This window comes from Sapajus apella, unplaced genomic scaffold (genome assembly GCF_009761245.1).
Source record: "Sapajus apella isolate SASKATOON/1434 unplaced genomic scaffold, GSC_monkey_1.0 scaffold25, whole genome shotgun sequence".
Lineage (NCBI taxonomy): Eukaryota > Metazoa > Chordata > Mammalia > Primates > Cebidae > Sapajus > Sapajus apella.
Genome location: NW_022436965.1, coordinates 18,449,497 through 18,473,210, shown reverse-complemented (window position 1 = coordinate 18,473,210; position 23,714 = coordinate 18,449,497). Strand labels below are relative to the sequence as shown.

General features: G+C 38.9%; 1 protein-coding gene across 13 annotated transcripts in view; it reads left to right on the top strand.

Annotated features, from left to right (window-relative positions):
- PRRC2C (proline rich coiled-coil 2C) overlaps nucleotides 1-23,714 on the top strand; it is a 106,079-nt gene that overhangs the window by 8,079 nt on the left and 74,286 nt on the right. For 9 of the 13 annotated variants that reach the window (XM_032291384.1, XM_032291396.1, XM_032291383.1 and 6 more), the window contains exons 2-6: nucleotides 16,493-16,660; nucleotides 17,682-17,859; nucleotides 19,706-19,815; nucleotides 20,910-21,035; nucleotides 23,092-23,315. In XM_032291384.1, the coding sequence (XP_032147275.1) occupies nucleotides 16,549-16,660; nucleotides 17,682-17,859; nucleotides 19,706-19,815; nucleotides 20,910-21,035; nucleotides 23,092-23,315 (750 nt within the window). In that variant the 5' untranslated portion in view covers nucleotides 16,493-16,548. The remainder of the gene's footprint in view (nucleotides 1-16,492; nucleotides 16,661-17,681; nucleotides 17,860-19,705; nucleotides 19,816-20,909; nucleotides 21,036-23,091; nucleotides 23,316-23,714) is intronic. The other 4 variants (XM_032291385.1, XM_032291388.1, XM_032291392.1 and 1 more) reach the window with 2 other exon arrangements.

The following is a 23,714-nucleotide window of genomic DNA, read 5'->3' as shown; positions in this document are numbered from 1 at the left end:
TTTATACACACTTTTAAAATTAAACCTTATAGTAGTATTGGAGTAGATGTTACAGCCCACCTTGGTGAAGAAGTAAAAATTAGTTGAGATTAAGTAATTTGCCTATGGTCACCCAGCTACTAAATATTAGAGCTAGAATTTAAACGAAAAACAGTTTTAAGAGAAACAGTTGTGTAATTTGAACAGTTTTTAAGTACGTAAGTTGTCAAAAAGAATGTCCTGGCAGTCACCTCATTAAGTAATTGGTAGACACAACAGCTGTACTTTTTAGGGACAACAGTTTTTAGTACAGAAAATTTGATAGCTACTCTTCTTTTCTGTTTGTTAAGGCTTTTTTCTCCTCCGGAAACTTAATTCCCATGTTTCAGTTTCTAAGCACAGCCTGAGCCCTTCTACCATCCTGATTAGAACTCCAACAGATTTATTTATATTGTACTTTGTTTTTTTTTAAACGATCATTTTCGACGTTTTTGCTGAACTATTTTTAGTAAAAGAATCCAACATATGGTGGTAATCTTAGCTTTACTATTATAGTGGCAAATATAGTTTTAAAAATATTTGACCTTAGAATTAATTACTAGTTCATTTTAACTACTAGAAATGGAAGAGACTTTATAAGTGGCCAATTCCTTACTCCAGGCAAGAATTATCTTTGTAATATTTCTGACAGGCTTACCTTGCTTTTGCTTGGATCCATCTGATGATCAGGAAGTCACTATAGTCAACCCTTAACATTCACAAGGCATGTATCCTAAGACCTTACAAATTTCCGTATTTAGCATTCAAACCTCTTCACTTTCTCCTTACTTCCATGATCTACACTAGGATTTGGCTTTCTTTTCACTGCTCTTCCCCACCCTGCCCTCCTTCCCCCAGGAAAGAAACAGATGTCTTTTTACAAGAGTTCTTGTATCCCCAAAGAAGAAAACAAAGTTCTGGGCATGGGGGTTTCAGCATTAGGTGTAGTGAGGGATATCCAAGCTTACTTTCTAGACGCGTATCTCATGGTGTGTGATGCACATTTTGTGCTTCAGCAAAATTACACATAAATTCACAGCTCTTTGGGTTATTCTGCAAATTGTTAAAAGTAATGCTGTGAGTTCTAGTTTAATGTAACTTATGGATAAACTCAACAGTTTTTCCTTTGCATTCAGTCCAATTTGTTAATGTTTTTCTTAATTAAGCCTGGAGTTGAGCATAATACTCTAAACATAGTGTGGTAAACATAAAATTCAGTGGAACTGTTCTGACTCCAAATCTGTACATTAGATTTTTATTAAAGTAACATTTTTTTATAAAGCACTACTGTCACACTACTAGCTATCATAGCTAGAACTTTTTCACATGACAGTCTGGGTCTGTATTCTGCATTTATGAAATTCAGTTTCTGAACTGTTAATAAGACTATATAACTATTTAATTCTGCCTAGCATTCTAAGACCCCTAAAAATCTTGGTCATGGAATACATTGATACTCTTTCAGATGTATATATTATTTCATATGCCATGTTTACTTTCTAAGTCTTTATTCAAGTCATTGACATGGAAAATGACAGGGTCCAACATATTCGGGCTAAATTATTTCATACTGACCATATTCTTTTTTTTTTTTTTTTTTTCCTTTTCTTTTTTGAGTCGGAGTTTTGCTCTTGTTGCCCAGGCTGGAGTGCAGTGATGCAATCTCAGCTCACCACAACCTCCCTCTCCCGGGTTCAAGCAATTCTCCTGCCTCAGCTTCCCTAGCAGCTGGGATCACAGGTGTGCGCCACCACGCTCAACTAATTTTATATTTTTAGTAGAGATGAGGTTTCTCCATGTTGGTCAGGCTGGTCTTGAACTCCCGACCTCAGGTGATCCACCCTCCTTGGCCTCCCAAAGTGCTGGGATTACAGGTGTGAGCCGGTGGGCCTGGCCTGACCACATTCTTTAAATATAAAATGATTTTCTACTTCAAACATTCTGTGGTTGTCACTTTTATTATTTTAGGAGAAGTATGTAAATGACTAGTACTTTGAATAATCTGTTTTACAAATCCAGTGAATCGAGGGAAGGAAGTGACTAAATTTTTTTGAGGTTTATAATGTGTGGATGCTGAGTGGCTTGGAACTAGGAGTGTGGTGAATATTTAGGCTTTTTTATTTTAAATGGGCAATTTAGATAAAATTGGAGTGATGAACAAAATTCTGGTTTTTGGTTAATATATCTGTCTCCCTTCGTCATAGTCAGTTCAGGCTGCCATAACAAAATAGTATAGACTGAATGGCTTAAACAGCCGAAATTTATTTCTGACGGCTTTGGAGGCTAGAAGTCTGAGATCAAGATGCCTGCATAGTAGTTTTGGTGAAGGCTTTTCCTAGCTTGTACACAGCCACCTTCTGACTATATTCTCTAATGGAGAAGAAAGCAAGCTCTGGTATCTCTTTGTAAAAGGGCACTAATCCCCTCATGGCCCACACAGCCTCATCTAAATTTAATTACATCCCAAAGGCCCCATCTCCAAACATCAGCACAGGAGATTTAGGGCTTCAGCATACGAATGTTAGCAGGGCACCCATCAGTCTGTTAGCACCCCTGCCCCCTTTACGACTTACAGAGGATTGATTCTTACTTTTTTTTTTTTTTTTTTAAAGGCAGGGTCTCGCACTGTCACCCAGGCTGGAGTGCAGTGGTGCTATCTCGGCTCACTGCAGCCTCCGCCTCCTGGGTTTAAGCGATTCTCCTGCCTTCAGCCTCCCTAGTAGCTGAGACTACAGGCGCACGCCACCACGCTCAGCTAGTTTTTGTATTTGGAGTAGAGATGGGATTTTATCATGTTGGCCAGACTGGTCTTTAAGTGCTGACCTCAAGTGATCCACCTGCCTTGGCCTCCCAAAGTGCTGGCCTGATTCTTATGTTTTTTACAAGCTACAAAAGTAGTGCAAAGAATTCCCATACTCCTTTGTTCAATTTCCCACTTGTTAGTATTTTACCATATTTACTCTATTTTCTATATTGCATGCACATAGACACACACACACTGTATGTGCTTGATTTTTAATGTCTGCTGTCTAAATCCAGTTATCACTAGAAACCTTAAATTTATTTCACAAACTCTTATTCCTTACTTGTACTGCAAAATAACAATTCTAGCAACAAATTGATACGTGTGTGTGTGTGTGTGTGTGTGTGTGTGTGTGTGTGTGTGTGTTTTGTTTTGGCAAGGTCTTACTCTGTTACCCAGGCTGGAGTGCAGTGGCAAAATCATGGCTCACCTGTAGCCTCAACCTCCCAGGCTCAAGCGATCCTCTTGCTTCAGTCACCTGAGAAGCTGGGACCACAGGCATGTGCCATCACATCTGGCTATTTTTTTGTAGAGACAAGGTCTCACTATGTTGCTAAGGCTGGTCTCAAACTCCAGAGCTCAAGTGATCCTCTCACCTCAGCCTCCCAGAGTTCTGGGATTACAGGCATGAGCCACCATGTGCCACCAATACATTTGTTAATAGCATTAATAGCGATGTTACTGTGTTTTGTTGCTATCATGTTTTATCTTTGATATCTTATTCCATATTGTAATGCAGTACATTTGATAATGAAAACATGAATCCATTTAGGGTCTTTTAAGTGATATTTATTGTTGCATATTTCACTTTGTCAGTTTATCTCTTTCTTAAAGTGGAAATTCAATCCTGATTTTTTAAATAATGAGATTATCTTGGTCACTGGCTTGAAAGTCAGCTGGATTTAATCTTTGACTCTACCACTTTTCAGCTCTGTATGTGTTGAGCAAATTACTTATTTAAGTTTGCTTCTTCACTGGTAATTTTCAGTGATTTAGGCTTTAAGCCCTTCTTGGTCCTAATCTGGTATTTATTTTTATTTATTTATTTTTGAGATGTGGTCTTATTTTGCTGCCCAGGCTGTAATACAGTGGCACAGTCATGGCTCACTGCATCATCAACCTCCTAGGCTCAAGCGATTCTCCTGTCTCAGTCTCCTGAGTATCTGGGAATACAGGCATATGCCACCAGGCCTGGCCAACTTTAATTTTTTGTAGAGATGAGGTCCCACTTTGTTGCTCAGGTTGGTCTTGAACTCCTGGGCTCAAGCAGTCCTCTCACCTTCACCTCCCAAAGTGCTGGGATTACAGGTGCTAGCCATTGCGCCTGGCCCTAATCTGGTATTTTTACATTATACTATATCTTTAGAGCATAGATTTCGGTGGGTTGGAGGGGAGGATACAGGGTCTCCCTGTGTCACCGGGGCTGGAGTGCAGTGGCCCAATCATGGCTGACTGTAGCCTCAACCTCCTAGGCTCCAGCGATCCTCCCTTCTCGGCCTGCCGAGTAGCTGGGACTACAGGCATGAGTCACCATGCCCAAATAATTTGCTGTGTTGCCCAAGCTGGTCTTGAACTTCTGAGTTCATGCCGTCCTTCTGCCTCTGCTTCCAAAAGTTCTGGGATTACAGGCGTGAGCCACTATGCCCTGTCAATAATTACTATTTTATTGCTAGAGCTTTTAGTCAACCTTACTGAAATCACCAGTCCTTTCTGCACTCCTCCTTATTCTCTTCTGACTTCCTCTCTTAGTCCATTCATGCTGCTGTAACAAAATACCTGAGACTGAGTAACTTACAAATAACAGAAATTAATTCCTGTTGGTACTTGAAGCTGGAAAGTCCAAGATCAAGGCACCAACAGGCAGGATCTCTGCCTCCAAGATGACACCTCATTTCTGTGTCCTCACATGACAGAAGTGCATAGCTGGTTCCCTCTAGCTGTTTCATAAGGGACACATCACATCCATGAGGGCAGAGCCCATATGGTCTAATCACCTCCTAAAGACCTCATCTCTTAATAGTGTTGCATTGGGGGTTAAGTTTCAACATGAAATTTGGAAGAAACATAAGCATTCAAATAATTTTCTTTCACTTTCTGGATTAGACTTCAGTAAAACTTTACTCCAGAAATTCTGGCAGTATCTTCACCCCTTTGCTTTTCTTTACTATTTTTCTAATTGCTGGTGCAACTCTAATCTCTGATTCAGTCCAGCTGCTTTTGTGCTTCCTACCACTCCTGACTCCCTGGGTGTGTACTGGACGTTGAAGAGAATCATAACTGCACACACTTGGGAATGCTGGATACCCCTGCTCTCTAGCTTCTACTGGGCTTTCTTTCTTTTTTTGAGGGGGAGACTGGGTTTTGCTTTGTTGCCCAACAGTTGTGATCATCACTCACTGCAGCCTTGAACTCCTGGGTTCAAATGGCCCTTCCACCTCAGCCTCCTGAGTAGCTTGGACTGGAACTGTAGACATACTCTGCTATCCCCAACCGATTGTTCATTTTGTGTAGAGACCAGGATCTCTCATTAAGTTGCACAGGCTGATCTGGAACTCCTGTGCTCAAGCAATCCTCCCTCCTAGGCCTCCCAAAGTCCTGGCATTATAGGCGTGATCCACCATGCCCAGCGCTACTGGGCTTTCAGTGCTTCTTGCCAATGTCTTGGTTGTCTTTCACATTCTTCCATTTGCTCTTCAAGCCTTTTCCAGCCTCCTCAAATTTCTAAACTCGGCCTCCACTCAGTGGATGAAGACACCATGTCTCTTGTTTATCTGTTCCTAGCAGTGCCAGGTATGTGGTAGACACTGGGTAAATATTTGTAGGAGTGAATAGTGGAACTAATCATTTTGAGTTTGAAGTTTTGACAAGAAATTTAAGTGATGTTTTGTAGACCATTAAAACTGTATATCTAAAGATTGTAGCTTGAAGGAAAGCTTTGGGAATCAAAATATTAGTGATAATATTTGAAGCAGTGAACAGCAGATTAGATGGCTAAGGGAGAAAGCACTTATTAATAGAAAAAGGAGAGATGGACCAGGCATGGTGGCTCACGCCTGTAATCTCAACACTTTGGGATTACTACTCAGGAGCCTGAGGTGGGTGGATCACTTGAGGTCAGGAGTTCGAGACCAGCCTGGCCAACATGGTGAAACCCTGTCTCTACTAAAAATACAAAAATTAGTCTGTCATGGTGGCAGACACCTGTAATCCCAGCTACTCTGGAGGCTGAGGCAGGAGAATCGCCTGAACCCGGGAGGCAGAGGTTTCAGTGAGCTGAGATCGTGCTACTGTACTCCATTCTGGGCGACAAAGCGAGACTCAAGAAATAAAAAAAAAAAAAAAAAAAAAAAAAAAGGAAAGATGGCAAGAAGAGACAGAAATAAAAATAATGAGGCTGAAAGCTATCATAGTCATCAAAACCAAAGAAAATGGTTTATTTACTCCGAAGCTGTTTTCCTTTTGTATTTGTATGTGATGCTTGACCATTACCAATTAGTTAGTATACATTATTTCTTGATTTATAAATGTTCTGCAAAACATTTGTAGAGTATACTTTTCTGGAAATTCTTGTAGTTTATTTTCATTGTTAACTACTTAAATCTGGGGGGCACTGTATTTTCCAAGGGAACTGAACTCTTATCATAAGAATAATGAGGAAAGAATAGTAAACAGAATTTGAATATTTAGAGACCCATTGTGGCCAGAAAGAAAGGAATGTAGCAAATTGCAATTTGCTAATGTATAGGGGTTATTTTTCCAAATATGCTAAATTTTCAGTATTAAAGTAAGGTTTTCTGTATTAAAACTAGAATCTTAGAGTTTTGAGTACTAAAGGAATTTGAGAAACCATAGCTGATCTCTTTAACAAATGTGGAAACCACTTTTTTCCTCCAGATTTTCTTTTTTTTTAGTTTTAATTTTTTTTTTTTTTTTTGAGACAGTTTCACTCTTGTTACCCAGGCTGGAGTGCAATGGCGCGATCTCGGCTCACCGCAACCTCCGCCTCCCGGGTTCAGGCAGTTCTCCTGCCTCAGCCTCCCGAGCAGCTGGGACTACAGGCACGTGCCACCATGCCCAGCTAATTTTTTGTATTTTTAGTAGAGACGGGGTTTCACCATGTTGACCAGGATGGTCTCGATCTCTTGACCTCGTGATCCACCCGCCTCGGCCTCCCAAAGTGCTGGGATTACAGGCTTGAGCCACCGCGCCCGGCCTGTTTTAATTTTTAGAGACAAAATCTTTCTGTGTCACCCAGGCTCGAGTGCATTGGTACAATCATAGCTCACTGCAGCCTTGAACTTCTGCTCAGGCTATCCTCCCACCTCAGCCTTTTAAGTAGCTGGGGCTACTGGTACGCACTACCATGCCTAACTACTTTTTAATTGTTTTGTTAGAGACAGTCTCACTATGTTGCCCAGGTTGTCTCCACAGAGTTTCAATCTATGATAGCCATCCTTTCATGAAAAACATCCTTTTGTTATCACTGTTCAGTGTCATTCTTTGATTTTGAAAGGTTAATGTTTATATTATAATAAATTGTTGCCTTCTTAGACCTTTTGGAAACAAACTGCTTTAAAAGCCCTGGGTTCCCTTTTTTCCCCCCTAAGCTTCTTTCATTGCAGTACTTTTTGTCCTCCTCCCCCCACCAAAAAATATATTACAAGGTAATATTTGCTGTTCAAAATATGGGAAATGCAGATGCACATGTCTTGTCTTGTTTTTTGAGACAGGGTCTCACTCTGTTGGCCCAGGGTAGAGTACAGTGGCACCATCATGGCTCACTACAGACTCGACTTCTTGTGCTCCAGCAGTCCTCCCACCTCAGCCTCCCAGGTAACTGGGGCTACAGGCATGTGCCACCACACCCAACTAATTTATTTATTTTTGTAGAGACAGAGTCTTACTATGTTGCTCTGGTCTTGAACTCCTGGGCTCAAGTGATCTTTCTGACTTGGCTTCCCAAAGTGCTGGGATTATAGTCGTGAGCTACCGTGTGAATAGGGCTCACTACAGCTTTGACCTTCTGTACTCAAAGCAGTCCTTCGTGCCTCACCCTCCTGAGTAGCTGGGACTGCAGGCGCCCACCACAAAGCCCTGTTAATTTTTGTAATTTTTTTGAGAAACAGTTTCATCGTGTTGCCCAGGCTGGTGTCAAACTCCTGGGCTCAAGTGATCTGTGTGCCTTGGTCTCCCAAAGTGCTGGGATTACAGGTGTGAGCCACCACTCCCAGCTGAGATGTGCCTGTTTTGATACATCTAATTACAATGAAAAATGCTAGTCTCTTGACAACATGGCTCAGTCAGTCATAAAACCTTGCATTTAAAATGATTTTTTTCTCTTCCTTAAACAGAGAAAGGAAGTTGTGTTATTCAGAAGGTTGTGTTTACAGGCTGATCCTCAGCCCTTAATGATTGAGATTTTTAGATACATGGCAAGTAGGACAGTAATATAAAAAGTATTAACATTGTAAAAGTAATAAAAAAGCTTTTCAAAATTAAAATTGATATAGGTAGAGGATATACTTCTTTTGATATTCTCTATAATTCTGTGGATAGGTTTTTGAAATCATAGCTGGCAAGCTGAAGACAAATGTTACTGAGCTTGCTTTTTCAAGGGTTTTTGAATTACTAATTATGTAAATTGTACCATTTTGTTACTTAAATGTGGTTATGCTGAGTGCATCTGTGCCTACTCAGCAATTGAGATTTTCTTACTAGCTTTTTCCTCCAGTGGCTTTTCTTGGCATTAAAACCTTTTTTAAAAAAATTTCAAATTAGACATGGGGGTCATGCTGTATTGCCCAGGCTGGACTTATACTCCTGGGCTCGAGCAAATATCCCACTCCTGCCTTCTCAGTTGTTGGGACTCCAGGCACACACCACTACACCCACCTTTTTTTTGTGGCATTTAGAATAAACTCAAGAGCAATGCTTCTAATCCAAAGCTCTGCAAAATGTGACTTTTACCTACTCTGATTTCGTCTCTTGCCTCTCTTCCTGAGGCATGACTTTTACAATTGAACCTTCTATTCTTAGATTGAAATTGGTTTGCTTATCAGTGGTTCTAAACTGTGGCTGCACTTCAGAGACACTTGGGGAACTTTTCAAAAAATGCTATTGCCAGGCCTAGCCCCAGAAATTCTGATTTAATTGTCTGGCAAGGGGCCTTGACATATAATATTTTTAAAAACCTTGGATAACTTTGCAGCCTAAGTTGAGAACCATTGATTGGTTTTCCTTAACTCTTGTCACCTTTTCAGAGAGGTCTTCTGGACTTTATTATTCTATCCAAAGTCCGCTTTATGTCTTTGCTGTCGCATTTTACTCAGTTGACTTTTTCATTCCCACATTTTTATTCGCTTGTTTATTGTTTCATTAAAAGTTCAATGAAGGCAGGGGCATCATCTATATTTTCATAACATACCCTAACATCTGAAACACCAAAAGCTTGTTTCTATAGAGAATTGTTTCACTAAGTTATATTTTAGAGAATATGCTAACTACTCTAGTAGGCCTTAAAAGGACATCGTTGCTTTTTGTTGTTGTTGTTTATGTTGTTGATGTTGTTTTTGAGACGGTGCTCATTGTCCAGGCTGGAGTGCAATGGTGTGGTCTCAGCTTACTGCAACCTCCACTTCCAAATCAGAGAGGTCTTTAGTGATCAGCTAATCTAAAGTAGTTTCGTATTGTCCTGTTTGATTTTATTCATAACACTTATCACTATCCAAAATACTCTTAGTTACCTATTATTTAAGTCATCCCACTAGATAGTTGGCCCGTTAAAACAAAATCTGTCTCTTGTATGCACTCCAGTCTATAAAATAGCATACCGTGCATAGTAGTTGTTCAACAGATACATTTGAAAATACTGATCACTCAATGACTGGCTTATGTGTAATAAATTTTTGTTATCACATACTCTTTTGCAGATTTTTGTGCTTTGCTGTTTTTGTGTCCATACTAGACTGGCCTAAATTGAAATGGTTTCTTTCCTTTATGCCAGTGCCAGGTATTGGCAGACTTTTTCTGTAAAGTATGAGGTAATTGTTTTGTTTTGTTTTGTTTTTGAGACAGGGCTTTCTCTTGTCACCCAGGCTGGAGGGCAATTGTGTGACCATGGCTCATTGCAGCTTCAACCTCCTGGGCTCTAGCAATCCTCCCGCCTCAGCCTGCTCAGTAACTGGGACTACAATCGCATGGGGACTTCAATTGCATGCCACCACTCCTAGCTGTTTTTCCCTCTCTCCTTATAGAGATGGGAATCTCACTTTGTTACTCATGGTTGTCTCAAACTTCTGGGTTCAAGTGAACCCCTGCCTCGGCCTTCCAAAGTGTTGGGATTACGATGATGAGTCACTGCACCCAGCCTGAGCTAACAGTTTATGGGCTTTGCACATGAGTCTCTGTTTTATGTTTTTTTTTTTTAAAAGCAGTTCTTTAAAAATGTAAAAACCATTCTTAGCTCACAGGACATACAAAACGGGCCACAGGTCAGATTTGGCCATAGGCCCTAGTTTGCCAGGCTCTGATTTATTCGACTATTAGTTCTTTGTAAATAGCATGGGAATTAATGGTCTCTGTTTTGTTTTTGTTTTTTGAGACAGAGTTTCCTTCTTGTTGCCCAGGCTGGAGTGCAATGGTGTGATCTCAGCTCACCACAACCCCTGCCTCCTAGGTTCAAGAGATTCTCCTGCCTCAGTCTCCAGAGTAGCTGGGATTACGGGCATGTGCCACCATGCCTGCTAATTTTGTGTTTTTAATAGAGGCAGGGTTTCTCCATGTTGGTCAGGCTGGCCTCAAATTCCCGACCTTAGGTGATCTACCTGCCTCGGCTTCCCAAAGTGCTGGGATTACAGGTGTGAGCCACCGTGTCTGGCCTAATGGTCTCTGTTAAATGACAGTTTCATCTGTGAACTGTCTGGCCCAGACAACCTTTTTGGATTGGGCAGCTTTTTGACAACGTTTATTTTCTTATATTGTTTCTTTTGAAACAGTTGGTAATTTTCTTAGAATACCCTTATTTATTTATTTATTTATTTTTTTTGAGACGGAGTTTCACTCATGTTACCCAGGCTGGAGTGCAATGGCGCGATCTCGGCTCACCGCAACCTCCGCCTCCTGGGTTCAGGCAATTCTCCTGCCTCAGCCTCCCGAGTAGCTGGATTACAGGCATGCACCACCATGCCCAGCTAATTTTTTGTATTTTTAGTAGAGACGGGGTTTCACCACGTTGACCAGGATGGTCTCGATCTCTTGACCTCATGATCCACCCGCCTCGGCCTCCCAAAGTGCTGGGATTACAGGCTTGAGCCACCGCGCCTGGCCAATTTTTTTAAATCTTACATATTACACACTTAGTTCCATTTCTAACCATTCTTTTGTGTAGATCAAGAAATCAATCTGGTGCCATTTTTCTTCTGTTTGAGAGACTTCTTTGAACATTTCTTATATTGCAGATCTGCTAGTGATAAATTCTGTCAACTAACATGTCTAATCAAAGTTTTATTTTCATTTATTTATTTGTTTTGAGACAGAGTCTCACTTTGTTGCCCAGGATGGAGTGCAGTGGCACAATATTGGCTCACTGCAGCCTCCCCCTCCCGGGTTCAAGCCATTCTCCTGCCTCAGCCTCCCAAGTAGCTGGGATTACAGGCATTTGCCACCACACCTGGCTAGTTTTTTGTATTTTTATGTATTTATTTATTTTAATAGAGACAGGGTTTCACCATGTTGACCAGGCTAGTCTCAAACTCCTGACTTCAAGTGAGCTACCACCTTGGCCTCCCAAAGTGCTGGGATTACAGGCGTGAGCCACCGTGCCCAGACAATTTTGTCTTTATTTTTGAAAGATACTTTTGCTGCTTGTAGAATTCTGTTTTTATTTTTTCTTTCAGTACAAGCATTTCCCATGAGGATTCTGCTGTTAACTCTTGTTTCTCTATGTGTAAAGTAACTATTTTCTCTTGTTACTTTTAAGATTTTTCTTTTTATCATTGGTTTTGAATACTTTGATTATGATGGGCTTTGGTGTTTCTTAGACTTGGGCTTCACTGAGTCTTTTGGATTTGGGTTTGCAGTTTTCATCAAATTTGTGCCATTTTGGCCATTATTTTTTCAGTTTCATCAAGACCCTCTATGTGTAACACAAATTACACATAGATTAGGCTGTTTGCAGTTGTCTTAAGATTCACTTATACTCTGTTCTTTTTTTTTTCCCTAGGCTTTTTTCACTTTATCTGTAACATTGAATAATTTCTAATGATGGCTTCAAATTGACTGTTTTTTCGTGTGTGTGTGTGTGTGTGTGTGTGTGTGCGCGTGTGTAATTTGGAAAGGGAGTTTTCTTTTTCATAAAGGTTTGCAGCCTGTAGTATTCTTTTCTTTGACAATGTCTAAAATGCTGGTAATACCAATTGGTGTATATTTTTCTATATATATTTTGATGTTTTGATGTCTTGTCTGTCTGTATTCTATCTTTAGCTTGTTGTATGTGTAGAATACAGTTATAAAGTATCTGTTTTTTAGACAAGGTAGCACAAGAAAAATAACTTTCAACATTCTTTTTTTTATTATTATTATTATTATCATCATTTTTTTCTTTTGAGACGGAGTTTCACTCATGTTACCCAGGCTGGAGTGCAATGGCGCGATCTCGGCTCACCGCAACCTCCGCCTCCTGGGTTCAGGCAATTCTCCTGCCTCAGCCTCCTGAGTAGCTAGGACTACAGACACGCGCCACCATGCCCAGCTAATGTTTTGTATTTTTAGTAGAGACGGGGTTTCACCATGTTGACCAGAATGGTCTCGATCTCTTGACCTCGTGATCCACCTGCCTCGGCCTCCCAAAGTGCTGGGATTACAGGTTTGAGCCACTGCGCCCGGCCTAACTTTCAACATTCTTGTTCGCTAATTCTAACATCAATGGTCAAGACTGGATTGTTTTCACTTGTTTGATTTTTTTTTTTTTTTTTTTCCCTTGATTCTGGGATTCAGTTGAGTTACTGGGAAGCCATTTGAGGTTTTCAAGTGTAGCTTTAAGATTTGTTAGAAAAGCCAGGCATGGTGGACATGCCTGTAATCCCACCTACTGGGAAGACTGAGGGGATCACGGGAGACCAGTTTGGGCAACATAGTGAGACCCCATCTCATTTATTTAACATCACAAGAAGAAAAGAGTTGTTAGACAAGATAAGAGCAGTATTTACATTAGGGTAATTTTCACCCACTGCTGGAGGCAAGGATTTGCTTATTACCTAGGCTGGGTACAGTGACTCCTGTCTGTAATCCCAGCACTTTGGGAGGCCAAGGAGGGTGGATCACCTGAAGTCAGGAGTTCAAGAGCAGCCTGACCAACATGGTGAAACTCTGTCTCTACTAAAAATACAAAAATTAGCCGGGCATGGTGGTGGATGCCTGTGGTTCCATGTACTTGGGAGGCAGAAGTGGGAGGATCACATGAACCCAGGAGGCAGAGGTTGTAGTGAACTGAGATTACCACTGTACTTAAGCCTGGGCAACAGAGTGGGACTCCAAAAAAAAAAAAAAAAAAAAAATCTACCTAATGCCTGGTAAAACATGTCATGTTATCTTTTTAGTTTTGCTTGTCAGACGGGCACTATTCCCAGCCCTTTATGAACTTTAGGTACTGTTCCCCTCTGATCCTCTCAGGTCTTTCTTTGTTGACTGGTTAACAGTATTCTTCCAATCTGTGAATGTGAGCTGTCTTTTCATTTATTTGTGTCTTCAATTTCTTGTATCAATATTTTAGTTTTCAGTGTACAGGTATTTTGCTCCCTTGGTTAGATTTACTCGTAAGTACTTTATTCTTTTTGATGCTATGGTAAATGGGATAGTTTTCTTGATTTCCTTTTTAGCTAGGTTGTTATTGGTGAAAAGAAATGCAACTGATTTTTTTGTATGTTGATTTTGTGTCCTGTTGCTTTACTGAGTTCGTTTATTAGTTTCAACAGTTTTTGTGAAAGGATGTTAAACTTTGTCACATGGTTTTCTGCATTTATTGAGATGATCATTTGGTTATTTTCATGAAATTGTGGTATATCACATTGATTTGCATATGTTAAACCAATCTTGGATTCTAGGGATAAATCAGACTTGGTCATGGTATATAATTGGTTTGATGTGTCATTGAGAAGGATTGGTATTGTCTTGATTTTAAGTAGGGAAATTAAGGTTCATTTGATGATTCTTTCAAGCTTGAGTGTTCTGTGATGGCTAGAGATAAATCAGATATTCTGTAACCCTGTGGTAAATTGTGTATTATTACATTGTTTTCCTTTAAAAGAATATGGAGGAGCTGAACATGATATCTTATTTTGATTTTTGTTTAGTTTAACACTGGACATTTTAATACACTTACTAGCATTTCTTTCTCTTTTTTTGAAGAGTCTTGCTCTGTCGCAGGGGCTGGAGTGCAGTGGCGCAGTCTCAACTCACTGCATCCTCCACCTCCTGGGTTCAAGCCTCAGCCTCCTGAGTAGCTGGGACTACAGGCACACACCACCACACCAGGCTAATTTTTGTATATTTAGTAGAGACAGGGTTTCACCATGTTGGCCAGGATGGTCTCCGTTTCCTGACTTGGTGATCCACCCACCTCCGACTCCCAAAGTGCTGGGATTACAGGCGTGAGCCACCGTGCCCAGCTGCTTACTCGTATTTCCCTGGTGAATTGTCTTTTCATAGCTTTACTCTTTGGGTTTCTTCAATTTGTTGAGTTCTTACAACATATTTACATTTTCTCAAGTGTTGATTATTTTCTTCACCAACCATCAATTTAATTTTTTAACCATCATTTTTCTCTTTACACTGGACAGAATATTTAGTAGGCTTGCTTCTTAAAGTTTTGCTATGAAGTTGATACCTCTGTTCTAGTTAAAGGCAAAGCTTCATTCAAAACAAAGAAATGTAAATAGGCAGTGCGGGGATACATTCTTCAGGTGTACTGAGCTGAAGGTAATCAGTTAGTAATTAAAGCCAAAGGAGCTAATGAGATTTCCTAGACAAGAGTTTAGATAAGAAGGAAAGTAGGGCTAGGATGAAGAGCACTAGAGGAAAGATTGACCTTAAAGGAAATGAGAATAAAGATAAACTTTCTGTATTGCAGTGAATCTCAAACTACTTTTAATTAGAATCACCTGAAGAATTTTTTTTTTAAGTTGATGCCCAGTTTCCCCCCTTCCCCTAGATTTGTATACGAGAGTTGAGAATCACTGCTTAGAATATATCTGCTTATAAGAAGTCAGCAGGTTTTAACAGTTTTGTAAGTCTTAGGATCAATCTGGAGGACTTTCTATAGAGTACTGGGCCCCTCCTCAGAGTTTGATTCAGTAGATCTGAGTGTTTATTGTAAATATACACATGTAAAGTGAAATGGTTATCCATACTGTTATGTGGGAGGAGGCAGCCCAGGGTAGTAGATTGAACCAGACACCTAGTTTCATATTTTATCTAATTTAGTCATTATGTGTAAAAATCAAGATAGTAGCTACATTGTAAAGTTATTAGACTGAAATGAGATAATAGGTGTGAGAGTGCTTGATAAATTTAATGAAACTATACAAACATTGGGTGGCATTTTATATGCACATAAAATGACATTTCTGCTGATTCTATAGTTGACAAATACAAAAATAATGTATGGAATGAAATTTATAAAAGTAAAGTGGGTATAGGCTTTACTTTGATGCTTTTTGCATGGTATACCTATTTTGTATTATCTTTAGCTCCTTTGTTTCAGTTCTTAATGTTTTTAGCTACTGATGGTTTCTGTGGTAGAATTAGTCATCTTCTACCCAACTGGTACACAAACCCATCAAAAACAAAAACAGTCCTTATGTTGATATGTGTACACAACTTCTTAAAGAGAAATATTGTGAGACCTAATTTATCTTTTTCTCCTATTTATTAATAGACTAACTTTAGGTTACAGTGCATCACCAAGATTAGGGTATGTTAGTTCTAAAGGTGAGAATTCTCTTTGTATTTGAATGCTTATGAAAATGTTATTTATTTCTAACAACTTCTTATATGTAAGGGGACTTCATATATGTACTTTGAAAAATGCATACTATTTTTTGAATATTTAGTCCATAGCCATGGAATAGGTCATTTTTATATACCTTGTGTTTATGAGGAGATGTTTTACCTTTCACAAAATGAGGACATAGAATGTTGTTTTTGTTCTATGCTGTTAAATTAATAGAGCTTTGTTGGGCACATATTGCCTAATGATACAGGTATATAATTCGTAAGGGAATGAAGAGGCCCTCCTGTCATTTGGATTTTATGTGCATAGGTTGATGTCAGCCATTTCAAGCATATTAAATTGGATAATATATCTTTTCAAAATAGACAGTCTCAGTAGATTCACTGTATTTGAACTATTCACGTCAGCATGGAATTATAACCCTTATTTTCTATGACAGAGTTAAGCAGTTATAAACTACATGTAACTGATATATTTCACAAGTGCATGAGCTTATTATGATCAATTTTGTTGTGTATTGATTATTGGAATTTGGCAGTATTAAAAAGTTCTATGAAATTATCATTGATATGGGACGTCTTATTTCTCAGAATTCCTGTGAACATTTGAATTTACTGAGTTTTTTAATCCCCCTTTTTTTTTTTTTTCTTATGTGCATCTTACAGACTGGGGTTTTAAGGGGTGTGTCAGGAGGTTTTGGACTCGATGAGTTTCCACCGAAATGTCGGAGAAGTCAGGCCAGAGCACAAAAGCAAAGGATGGGAAAAAGTATGCAACACTCAGTTTATTTAATACTTACAAGGGGAAATCGTTAGAAACACAGAAAACCACAGGTGAGTAAAATCAAGTGACAATGTTTTTCATGGTTTGTTTTGTGACTATAAGTGATCCACCTGCTGCTCTGGGAAGCTAGGGTGTACCCAAGTTAATACAACCATATTTACATTTGCCTTTTTATGCATGCACACATTTTTCAGAGGATATGTGTTAAACATCTTATAATTGAAAATTTATACTTTTTATAGAGCCCTTTAAAAATATTTTCGTTGGCTGGGTGTGGTGGCTGAGGCAGGCGGATCGTGAAGTCAGGAGTTCGGGATCAGCCTGACAAACTAAAATACAAAATACTAAAAATGCTACCTGTAATCCCAGCTACTCAGGAGGCTGAGGCAGGAGAATTGCTTGAACGCGGGAGGTGGAGGTTGCAGTGAGCCAAGATCATGCCACTGTACTCCAGCCTGGGCAACAGAGCAAGACTTAATCAATCAATCAATCAATCAATCAATATTTTTGTTTTTCTCTGTTGTCAGCAGGAAAAAAGTAGAAACTGTATGGCTCTAAAGGGGAAACTCAGTCAATGACATTGATAAGCATAGAGCTTATATATTAGTGAGAATTTAGTGTCTTTTTAGTTAATAGACTAGAGAAAGTCCTATGTTTCGTGTGTGTGTGTATGTTTACTTAGATACTGTGACCTAGTGAAAACTGAAAACCATGTATGGCATATTAACAGTACTCTTTATGAACATAAAGTCAATATATTTATTTTCTAACATTCTAAGTTTTGAATTTGAAGTAGATTATCTGAAAATATATCAGTATTATCAGTGTTTTCTGTAGTGTGTTAAATTGCATTGTTAGAATTTTTAAGAAATCTGTTAAATGCTGTTAAATTGCTTGATTTCTACATTGAATTGTTTTGCAGGTGTGTAGCTTAGTTTAAAAATTCTTAAAATACAGGATTGAAAATCATTCAGGGATTCCATTAATTCTTAGTTTTTTTCTATGTTATTTGAGGAATAAAATGGGTGATAAAATAGATGTTCTAAGAAAGTTGATGTTATTGATCTTTAGTTGCAGCTCGACATGGATTACAGAGTCTTGGAAAAGTTGGTATTTCACGGCGCATGCCTCCACCTGCTAACCTCCCGAGTCTTAAAGCAGAAAACAAAGGCAATGATCCCAATGTGAACATTGTACCTAAAGATGGCACTGGGTGGGCATCAAAACAAGAGCAACATGAAGAAGAAAAGTGAGTCAAAGACTGTTAAAGAATAAAGTTCTTTCCCTTTCTTTGTAGGGAACTTGGGTTTGAGTACCTGCTATTTGAGAAGTGTTATGCTGTCTATATTACATATTTTATACTCTTTAAAGTCTTTTGACTATATAGTAACTTTTGGTTAGTTTTTCTTATTGAAAGTATTTCTGTTTGTCAAGGTGGAACAGATGACAAAATTGCTAATCATAACCTTGCTTATGTCATAGCCTTTATTAGGTTCCCTCCTCTCTTACCACTACTACCTCAGGTATTTCCCTTTCCAATACGATTAAGAGTTGACTCTGATACCTAAATTCCATGATGCTAAGGATGTCTGTCTGCCATTTTACTGTATATCTCTAGCATTTAAACTGCCTGATGTTACATAGGTGCTCAAGTAATAATTTGTTTATATTCTAGCAAGAAGGCTAGGATAATTAATAGTGTCCATCTTAGTCATCGTTCTTTCAACAACTATTTAGACTTCTGTGTGTCAAAAGATTTTACCAGGCTTTTAGCTAATTGAATGACCAAGCCTAAATAGTGGTAATTTAAAAAAATAAGACAAGCCATTCTATATTTGCTTGCCTATTTGTTATCAAAATTCTGTACTCCTGCCTGAGGAGCTTTATATAGTAAATTTGATTGCTTGTGTAGAAATTTATCAAATAGTTATGCTTGTTAGTTGTAGTAAAATTATTTTATAGTAATGAGTCAGTTATAGGTATGAGTGTACCAGAAATATATTGCATTTAGTGAGCCTCTTAACTACTTTTTAATTTTTAAGCATTACCTCATTACAAGGATTGAATAAAACTGTACACCCTTTCAAAATACCTGTTACTCATGTGAATGCACTAGGCAGGTTGCTGTTACCTCTTTGAATAACAGTAATAACAGTGGTGAACCTGTTGACTGCCAAGTGGAAAGTTTGCTTAGCTTTAGCCCTCAGCTAATTTCGCCAGTCCAGACTATATGTATGTTTATACTGCTATTTTTAGTTATAAGTGTTCTCTTCTTCAAAACAGATATTTGGTAACTATGCTTAATTAAAAGTGTCTGTGTTTTGTTTTTGCCTTTTTTTTTTTTTTTTTTTTTAAGATGGAGTCTCACTCTGTTGCCCAAACTGGAGTGCAGTGGCATGATCTCGGCTCCCTGTAACCTCTGATTCCTGGGTCCAGTGATTCTCCTGCCTCAGCCTCCTGAGTAGCTGGGACTACAGACGCATGCTGCCATGCCTGGCTAATTTTTTATATTTTTAGTAGAGACAGGGTTTCACGTGTTAGCGAAGACGGTCTTGAAATCCTGACCTCGTTGATCCGTCAGCCTCAGCCTCCCTGAAGTGCTGGGATTACAGGTGTGAGCCACTGCACCTGGCCTTTTTTTTTTTTCTTTTTTTTTTCTTTTTTTTTTTTTTTGGGTAGAGACTGGGTTTCACCATGTTGGCCAGGCTGGTCTTGATCTCCTGACCTCAAGTGATCTGCCCACCTTGGCCTCCCAAAGTGCTGGGATTACAGGAATGAGCCACTACGCCCAGGCTTTTATTTATTTATTTATTATTTTATATTTTTTTCCTGACCCTTTTTTTTTTTTTTTTTAAACAAATAGAAAACAAGCAAAACTCATCTCATTGGGTTAGTCAAATGTAGAGATTAAAGGGGACAAAAATAACCATAATTCATTTAAAGAAGTGTTTCAGAGGGAAAACATCTATAGGGAATTTACCAATGAATTAACATATAGCCAAAATAACTTGTACACAGACTTACCTTAAATATAATGTTGATTTTACTTAAACATACAGTGTCTGAAATAATGGATTCATATATATTTTTTTAAGAACACCAGAAGTGCCACCAGCACAGCCAAAACCTGGGGTTGCAGCTCCCCCAGAAGTAGCACCGGCTCCCAAATCATGGGCCAGTAACAAGCAAGGTGGGCAAGGAGATGGTAAGTAGACATCAGCTGGGGAAACTGCTTAGGTTTGATAGTTACTGAACAGCCATGCAGGAGATAAGGGGCGAACTGTATTTTGGTAGAGCCAGAAAACATTGTTAAAGGATATACTTAAGGCTCTTAAAAAGTTTTTTTTTTTTTTTTTTAAATCTCTTGGGCTAGCTAGATTCCAGTGTCAAGAGCCACATATGAGTCAATAGTAGTGGTTAAGAAAGGGAGTCTTTAAGATACTCTCCGCCCCACATTATTTTATCTTTACTTCTATATGTCCAAACAAAGCTTATACCTTCAAAGTATCCACCCATCGGATAGGTTATTAGAAACCATACTCATTTTCATCTGTGTCCCCAATCTCTGCTGTTTCAAACATGCTGTCACGATTTCCTGAGAGGAGAAGAGCTAGAAAGTAGCCGTAAAGCACTATTGCTGTAACGCACCCTCTTCCCCCAAGGAATGATGAAATCCCCAGTGGAATTTAGTTTGCCCACTTTCAAAACAGGAACTGTCTATAAAGCATTCTGTGGAAGAACCCATCTTGACCCTCAAGCTAATAAAACTAGCTCTTTTAATTTATAGAAGTATAAAAAATAGGTAGATAGGAAGATGGGTGAATAGTGAGGTGCAATCATCTCAGCTGTAAATTAAAGTAAAGCAAATGAAAGCAGTAAATTAAATGAAGGTGTTTTAGCTTCATCTTGATCTTGGGGTCTATTAATAAAACACGATTTCAATAATATGATTTGAACAAATTCTGAGAATTTTTAGCAAAGGAATTTGACTTGTATTGAAAAATGTAAGGAGTCATAATGAAAGAGAAACAAGGGAAACTCCTCACTTGTGTGATCATCTGCAATGAGTCCTTTGGAATGGTACTGGAAGATTACTTTCTTAGACTTTTATCTCCTCATGGCTGATCATTAACTTTTTGAAGGAGTCTAGGTGAATTTTACAGTTTGATAGATATGAACAGTCATCAGTGAAATGTGGAATAATTTATGAGAAAGAAGCAAAGAGCTCTATCCTGGGAGGGTGGTTTGCATTATCTTCAGTATAAAAGTTACCTTTAATTTTTTTTTTAAAACCTATAGGAATCCAAGTGAATAGTCAGTTTCAGCAAGAGTTTCCCAGCCTGCAGGCAGCTGGGGATCAGGAAAAAAAAGAAAAGGAAACAAATGATGAGAACTATGGACCTGGACCCAGTTTACGTCCACCAAGTAAGAGTACTTTCTCTATAATACAAAATGAGACCATATTTGTATACTGTCTTGTGATACAGCCTCTTGCTTGCTGTTGTATATATGACTTGCCTAGTTTGAAAAGGCATACTTACTACTATAGTCACTTGCTACTCAGGTGTGATTTTTGCACCGACAGTATCACTATAAATTGAGAACATGTTAGAAATGTGTAATCTTGGGCCTTGCATCCAACTTACTAAATCAAAATCTGTATTTTAACAAGAAGACCAGGTGACTTACATGCATACTAATATTGGGACTTATTTATAATAGTAAGTTTTTGAGCAGACTTCCCTACCATATAACTGTTTACTTACTTCTGAATTAACATTTGGTGATTCCTCACTTTCTGATCTCAAACGGAGGAAACAAATAATTTTGGATAGTGAGGGATACTTTATGTATGTTACAAAGCAAAAACTAAAAATATTTGAAATATAAATGTTTGAGGGATTTTTAAATGTCTTATTAATTGTTATGGCTTCATAGTGTCATTATTAAGTATCTTAGGATCTTCTTTTTTTTTTTTTTTTTTGGAGACGGAGTCTCACTCTGTTGCCCAGGCTGGAGTGCAGGAGTGCAGTGGCGTGATCTCAGCTGACTGCAACCTCCACCTGCCAAGTTCAAGTGATTTTCCTGCATCAGCCTCCCAAGTAGCTGGGACTATAGGTGCATGCCACCATCCTACTAATTTTTTGTATTTTTAATAGAGATGGGATCTCACCATGCTGGCCAGACTGGTCTCGAACTCCTGACCTTGTGATCCACCCACCTCAGCCTCCCAAAGTGCTGGTGTTACAGGCATGAGCCACCTTACCCGACCCAAAGGATCTTGTTTACAAGGGGGGGGTTCCTCTATGACAGTAGTGTTTACAGATTCCATATTTCCAATAACCTGATATATTTCACATTTTTTGGCTCATTTCTTGTCAGATCTAAATAAATCTAAATTTTAAAAAAAATTTTTCAAGTATCATTATGAGGTTGGTGAGTTCATGTCAGATGTACCAGCTTCACTGTTTCCTTGTTTAATTGACTTTTTACCAGTTATCTATTGCTACATAACAAATTTAGCAATGTAAAACAACAAAATGAACTATACTTATGATATCCCACTGTATCTGAAGGCCAGGATCAGCTTAGCCGGAGGTTCTGGCTAAGGACTTTCTCAAGGCTGCAATGAAGCTGTTTGAAGCTGACTTGACTGGGGCTATACTTCCAAACTGACTGGCATAGCTATTGGCTCTTTACTTTCATGGCCTCTTAGTGGTGCTGCTTATGACATAGCTTCCGCAGAATAAATGGTGAGAGACAGACACCCTCCATCCAAGACAGAAGCCCATAGTCTTTTGTAACTTAATCTGGAAAGGGACATGCTATCACTTCTGCCATTTTCTACAGTTTACACAGACCACCCTGGTATGTTGTGAGAAGGGACTACACAAGGTATAGAGACCAGAAGATAGAGATCATTTGGGCTATCTAGGAGACTGGTTACCATGCAGTGTTTCTTAGCAAAACCACCTAGCTGTTTTATTTGGTTAAGTGTAGTTGTACAAGATAATGCCACTCAAATCTCTTCACTTGGTGGCATCTCTAACTAGCAATGATAGACTGAAAACAGACAAATGAGAATATCACTGTCAACCCTTCCAGATTGTAGAACTCCCACCTTCCTTCCCTTGGGAAACCTCAGGTGTGTCACTCTGAAACATGGCCATCTGATATATGGAGAACAGTGATTTTAATCTCTGTATCAAATAGTGTTAAAACTACATAGAGAAGTTCTAATATTTTCTTCTCCAACCTTAGTATTTGCTTGTGGTGGCACCCTCTGAAGTACCTCCTCTCTACTTTGGAAGCCACTACTACCCAAACACCTTGAAAGCATTAGTAGGGCCAAGATTAGACTTTTCCTGCTCTTTCACTTTGCTTACTTGCTTTCATTTTTCTGAAATTTGCCTGGTTTGGTTTTACTTTGTTCCATTTTCAGATTTTTGCCTTTTTCCTTTTTTCTCTCCCTTCATACTAGATGTTGCTTGTTGGAGAGATGGTGGTAAGGCTGCTGGCTCACTCTCATCATCTGATCAAGATGAAAAGCTCCCTGGCCAGGATGAAAGCACAGCTGTAACATCAGAGCAAAATGATATCCTCAGAGTGGTGGAAAAGAGGATAGCTTGTGGCCCTCCACAGGCTAAACTGAATGGACAGCAGGCTGCCCTCGCTTCCCAGTATAGAGCTATGATGCCTCCTTATGTGAGTGTTGTTAAATGAACAAGCAGTCAAACAAGAGGTTTTTGATCTGGAGTCTAAGGAGTGAATTGGTATAGGGAAAAGTTTAGGTCTTTTTCTTCATTAACATCTAACTAAAAATTAGCATTTTCTTTTGTCATATTGTGAGAAGGGACTACATGTGGTGTAAATACCACAAGGTAGAGATCATTTGGACTGTTCAGGAGACTGGTTACCACACAGTGTTTCTTAGCAAAACCACCTGTTTTATTTGGTTAAGTGTAGTTGTACCAGATAGGAAACAAATCACAGGAGTATCAGCAGTGTCCTTATTATTAACAGGGATTTTAGATATTTTCACATCACATTATATACTTAAATAATTATTAGACTCATAGATACTGACTTAACAAAGAAGCACAC